This window comes from Atta colombica, unplaced genomic scaffold, assembly GCF_001594045.1.
Source record: "Atta colombica isolate Treedump-2 unplaced genomic scaffold, Acol1.0 scaffold12, whole genome shotgun sequence".
NCBI lineage: Eukaryota > Metazoa > Arthropoda > Insecta > Hymenoptera > Formicidae > Atta > Atta colombica.
This window is the reverse complement of record NW_017259206.1, coordinates 6,178,459-6,185,056: the sequence shown is the minus strand read 5'-3', so window position 1 is coordinate 6,185,056 and position 6,598 is coordinate 6,178,459. Positions and strand designations below refer to the sequence as shown.

General features: G+C 34.9%; 1 protein-coding gene across 5 annotated transcripts in view; it reads right to left on the bottom strand.

Annotated features, from left to right (window-relative positions):
* The window catches only part of LOC108694443 (phosphatase and actin regulator 1), a 297,632-nt gene that overhangs the window by 14,943 nt on the left and 276,091 nt on the right, over positions 1-6,598 (bottom strand). For 4 of the 5 annotated variants that reach the window (XM_018203951.1, XM_018203946.1, XM_018203949.1 and 1 more), the window contains 2 exons: positions 3,063-3,278; positions 599-820 (listed from right to left, as the gene is read on the bottom strand). In XM_018203951.1, the coding sequence (XP_018059440.1) occupies positions 599-820; positions 3,063-3,278 (438 nt within the window). The remainder of the gene's footprint in view (positions 1-598; positions 821-3,062; positions 3,279-6,598) is intronic. The other variant, XM_018203950.1, reaches the window with a different exon arrangement.

Sequence of the window (6,598 nt, the reverse complement as noted above, 5' to 3'; positions counted from 1 at the left end):
ATTTAGCGATTTGTGTAAGAAATAAATGCATTATATAAATAAAATTAACAAATAATAATATAAATATAAATAATATAAACATGCAAATGCGTCGATTGCTCTTTCGGATTCATATAATTACGCTACGTGTTGGGATTCATTTGTGGATATTCAATGATAATTGTAACGTTCGATAGTTAATAACTAACAATAAGCAGACGTCGTGGTTGCGGGGACAAGTGCATCGACACAACAGAAAATTGTGATTATCAATTAGCACAACTCGATAATTAACAACGGAATGAAATTCTCAGTAATGAGATAAACAGTATTAAATAATTCCATAATGATATGTGTCGTTATTATGATCGTAATTTTATAACTCTATATATATATATATATAGATAGCGATATTAAAAATCAAACTAACAGAAATGACAAGAGCACGCGTTGTTGCTTATACAGAACACTACTGATTTATCGGTCACCTTAGAATCGTGTCAACGATAGGAGACTACAATAAGCGATGAAGAGGTTCTATCATGTGATTAATTGCTCCAATTAATTGCTCTAATACTCTTCTCTTCCGTGACATTAATGTTTCATTACGGACACTTACCCTCGTCCTCGCAGTCCGAGAGCGGTATTTGCCGTTGTCTCGCTAGCAAAGTAGGACTCGGGGAGCTGAACATGGGCGGGGGTGGTATAGGGCCAATTTCGCTCAACGGTATCGGCGGTTCTGGGAGCTCCGACAGCATCAGGGTATTCTGAGGTGGTAACGGGTAACACCTCTCGATTACCTGCTGATTGTCGGCGCTCTGATCCAGCACCCCCTTGTCCACTGAAAACAGAAAAAAAAAACGCGGCTTGTAATATTACATCGAGATAATTGTATATCAAGATAATTGTACATCACACTATTCTGCTAATTAATTTTTATTATTCCGTTCAATTGTTTAATCTTTCTTCCTTTTTTTTTCTCAATGTTGAGGTTTCTAAATTCAATCACAAAATTAAGATGTTTTTATTGTCTATACACGAAAAGAACAATTCTGCTGAAGTATATAAAAATTTAGTTAGACATACATTTGAAAATAATTTTTTGTTGGACCATCAAAATAATTAATTATAACGCTCAAAATTATTTTCAGATTTATATTCTAGCTAAATTTTTAGATATTCTATTAAAAATATTATTTCCAAGTAGCATTAAAATGGAGGAGATACAATGATAGATTATTTTCATTAAACTATTTTCATTAAAAACTGTCGCATCAAATGTGATCGAAAGGAGCACGCGATCTAATAAAGTTACATCGAAGTCAATTGTTGCAAGAAACGTGATCCACCGTTTCATGCATCGTGATTCATCGCAATGCGGGAGCAACAATATCTTGGCAAACGTGAACGAATGCCACGCGCTTATGCTCGTTGCAGCTGCTAGATGAGAGAACTTGCGAAACATAGTTTGCGGATTTCGCCGAATTTGTTTATTATTAAATCCCGTTACCGGTTGTGTACGGAACACCGGGCGGAATTTTTAATTTGGCGCTACCTCTTTACCGCGTATCCTTTTTTTTTTGTTTTAGAAATTCATTTCATAAAGACTCACGTATTTTTCATGAATAACGACCCGTCGTTATACCCACAGCCAGTATCGGCTGGAATGTTAAACAAGTCGGTGGATGCGCGCACTCGCGCTGCTGGCCATTTGATAATGTCGCGCACCTAAATTCTGACACAAAAGGACGAAGTTCCAGGCGGTTACTGGCCGAGATACTTCGACTACCAAGCATTCCCCGAGGATCGTCCGGTCGCGTTTGATCACCAACACATATTTGATTGCAGCCTGGTCGAAATTTATCGCGAAAATTTTTGGCAACGTACGGATCGCGTTATCACGTGAGTTTGCACTGTGCGTGGGAGTGCGATTAATCTCAAACTTATTTGAATATATATATTTTCTGAGCACGTACGCTATTATCAGCTTTTATTGGATACGTGATGATAATAGCAGCGTTATTCTGATCTCTCCTTAAAAATTTTCCTCGGAATTTTATTTCTCTGAAAAAGAATTCAATTATCTTCTATTTGAAAAAAATGTGAAGATGAAAAAGAATGAATACGAAATTGCTTAAACAGTTAAAATATTAAAATCAGGTTTTACTTGATGTTGATATTCTCTAATGTGTGAATGAACTAGGAGTTTAATTAAACAATCGTTAATAAAAATTTTAATATGAATGACCACGCACGATGGAATGTAAAGGTCGGGAAATTTCGCGTTTGTATTTTAATACTATTGCAACTAATCCGAGACTGTAATAATTTTATAATAAGAGATAGATATGACTCTCGTACACATTTAAGCTCATCTGTTCTCTTTTAGTTTCCCAGTTTCCAAAACCTATTAAAAATATGTAAATAACATTGCGTCAAAGCGGCAACTAAATTTAATAAAGAAACTTCCTATATTCGTGCTCATTCCAGTATAATTGTATTTATATGCACGAATTCGCGGCAATCCATCGTTCTTCGTCGAATACGAGTTCGTAAAAGAATGCTATAAATTAATGATTTTCAAGAGAGATAATTCTTATTTGAAAGTTTCTATGAGCTGCATAAAGAAATTCAAGTTTATGCATTTATGGATCTTTTATATGTAATCCTTGAGAAAATGCGAGAAATGTTCAAAATATTTATAGATACATAAATCAGAATTATAAATATATGAAGGAAAAAACTGCTTACAAATTGTTATAGTTTTTGTGTTAAATTAACACAAAAGTTTGAGTGGACTGTTTGGGACCATTTGGGTTAAATTTAACAAGCGTGTAGTATTATTTCCCCTATTAGGAGACTTAGAAAATAAGACATTTTAATAAGATATTTTTAGTAACTTCCCCTCCCTCTCTTTATTCACCAAAATATTCTCTATTATCCCACTCTTCGTCGCAAAATCATTTGTTCCGATTGATGTACACTTCAATTGATTTCGTCGAACTTTTCTCTGAGCGATGACGACACGCGACACGCGGAAGATTCAAGTAGCAGAACTCATGCCGGCTCACGAGTGTACTCACTGTCGAACAAGATCAGCCTCCTGGCTACTACCCTGGCGTCGAGGGTGTTCGGCCTGTTTGGCTTTTGCTGGTCCCCGGCATCCGGAACCGGGCCTGGGACCGGCATCGCCAAACCAGTTGTGGCCGAGCCCAAATTGGCGGCCTGCGGCTCGCCGCCGCCGCCGCTCGGCGATATCGCGCCATTTGCATTCTGTTCAGTCTTTTCCTTCTTCGGCTCTGCAACAGAAAAAAAAGTTCGACACCGGTCAGAACCGTGACGGGATATATATACGTCGTCAGAGTGGCAGATTAGAGGCTGACTGTCTGGCTCGCTGATTTTCTCACCCTCTCGCGAATTTCACAACTCGGACGACAAGTCGGCGCTCAGAGAAAAGTCCCATCGAATCGTCCGCAAATAAAATTACGGATATCACTTGTTGTCCAATTATTTCACTGCGAAACGTTGCGGTTACTTTAGTGGTAGTTTTCGATCAATATATATTCACCGAGATGACTTTATCGGCTTACTCTCACTGCGCACCGCATAGATTGGACAACGTAATCCGTTAAGTCACTTCTTGATCGAAGGCGACGTTGCGGGTATATTTAAACCGCTTGCAAAAGAATACGCTTGTTTACGTAACATATAGTAATATTCGAATAATATTATCTTATTATGTTTTACAATTATAAAAATTTATTAGAAATTTAATGGCAAAAGCCGGTTAAAAAAATTCAGTAAACATTTTATTAAGTATTTCTTGATTTTTACTTACTCGATTGAATAATAATTGTTTATAGTTTTATAAAAAATATATATATAGTTAGCATCGAAAATGATTATACATTATAGTTAAATTATGATCGTAATTGCAATCGTTTTTCTTTTAGTGTGTATAGTGTTTGCATGACTATGAAAAAAAAAACTGGGTCACAGCAAAAATTTGCTGATGCCGTTTTTCAGTCGGGCACAGAGACTCTCAAATTACGTTTGTCTTCATCCGCGATAACGGACACTCCGTTGACTGGTTGTCGACGAAAATTTGTCCTGTATAGCGCGAATTGGACATACGCGCCGCGATGGCATCGCGATGGCATTCACTACGAAAAAAGATATGTCGATTTCTAGGGGCGAACACATCGTATACGAAGTGGAACAAAAAGCTTCTCTCGTGTACGTTTATTGACTGCTGACTGTCGGTTTCAGAAATCCGTTGTGGATTTAGAAAAGTTGACACATTCTCGATTCGGTGACGATTAAACGCAGCGCAAAATCCTTAAAAATTCTCTTTGTCAGCGTTATATACGTATCAATAAATCAATCGGCAATTTTTAAAAATTGTAGACAGAACATTTTCTGGCGTTAATGATATACTATACATATTTTTCTGTGGCTAGATCCATTATATCTCTTATTACATCGTGAATTAAATAAATCAAGGATGTACATCACATCTAGAAACAATATCAAATATAAAAATTTCATCAAATTGTTATATTATTATGTCTACGTATTTATAAAATTGAGTCCTCTTATTTATCATTGTAAATTTAACTTTCAGCATTAACAAATTTTAAGTTTATATAGCGCATTAATTGCTCATCGTTTGCACACCAGTAAAAAAATTATTTAAAAAAACAATTTTAGGAGGCTAATATCACACTAGCCCTTCAATTTTGAATAAATTAGATTGAAAAGGGTTTAATCGATAGATTTTCATTTGCACATTTCGAAACAAGTCGATTTTTCGTTCGCACACTTTAAATTAAAAAAGTTAAAAATTTATTAAAAATTATTAATACTAATATTAAAATTACAAATAAATGTTGAGGAGACTAATTTCACATAAAGTACATTTTCGGCTCGAATTCAAAACGAACGAGTTTGAAATACCAATTTCAACAATTATGGAAAATTGCAAATAAAAATGTTAACAAGATGATGAAGTAGTTACAGCTTGTTTTTTTCGTTAAATTCTGTACTAGATAAAACTTATTATCGAGAATTTTCAATATAAAATAAACTCTATTGAAGAATATATATATTGATCCATTGTACTTAATAATTCATTATACTTAATAATCCTTTCATAATCTTCTTTCCATAAAATGTATCTTTACTTTATGTAGACATAGTTTAGTTTTCGCAAGAAAACGTAATATTTAAATTGCAGTTACATAAAATTTAATTACAAATAAACATCACTGGGATAGAAAATATCGAAATAGATGAAGTACATCGCGTCAATTTGCATCATAGATGCTCGTTTTTATCGTAGTATAATTTTTATCTCCGTGTTAAATTAACTCTTCATTTTTCCCTAATTCTAAAAATGATAAAATAAATGAAGAGTTGAACCGAAATTAAAGTTAATCTACACTAATAGGAACGGGTATAAATGCTGGTATCAAAGAGATGTAATAAACCCATAAATTGGAAGTATCATACTTAAAGGATGAGGACAGCGACAATACTGTTTGATGACGAAAATGAAATGCTCCAAATACATCTATCGCCAAATATAGCGAGAGAGAGAGAGAGAGAGAGAGAGAGAGAGAGAGAGAGAGAGAGAGAAAGAGAGAGACGCAAAAATATGAGCAATTCATATAATTGAATTACGAATGTGTACGCTAATGCTGAATTTAAGATCAAACGTTAATATCTACAATTAACATTGACAGCATTTTCCGTTCGCTCTTGCTTCAAAATTAAAGCGATACGCTCAATATTCCTATAAAAATATGCGCAATTCCTCTTCATGTTTAGCGACTCTTTTACACCACAAAGGCTAAAAAACTGGATATCAGAGAGCGAAGTTACGGGTCGATAAATATTAAGGTGCGGGTATCGTGAATACTGCATAAAAGGAGGAAGAGGATAATTGCAAGAGAATAAAGATGAGAAATTCAATTCCTAAAAGAATATGTCTTGTGCCTTTTGCTCACAATAAAACTCGATTCGATTTTGCCAGGTTTCATCTGTTCCGGAAGTTTCATCGACACGTCGCGTTTTGGGAGAAAAGATAAAAAGAAACGCCAAAAACATGCGCTCTTCAAAAAATAATTGTTGTACAACTTAGAGATGAAAAATTGCCTGGTCTCAATTCTTGAAAGAATACGCCTTATACCCGTTCATTCGCGCCATAAAGATTGATTCGATTTTGCCGAGTTTTACAGTGTCCCGGAAGTTCTACTGACGTATTTTGGGAGGTCGCCAAAAAGAATGTCGAAGGCACGAACAGGCATCGGATCTTTCGACACGTTGCTAATAACATCAACAATGTATAGCATACTATAGAAGCAATTCTGCAGTTCATCTACTGTGGAGCTTTTAACATTCGATTCCTGTTTTTATTTAATCTGAAAATAAGAGTTCCTGTAAAATAATTGATCTTAAATGTCAAAAAAATTCGACGTTTTAGATTTATTAATTAATATAATTATGTATATACTTTATCTTGCATTGCGCATTCAGAGAAAAAAACATAATGATAGCATTGAATGTGGGTACACACACACACACACACACACACACACACACACACACACACACACAC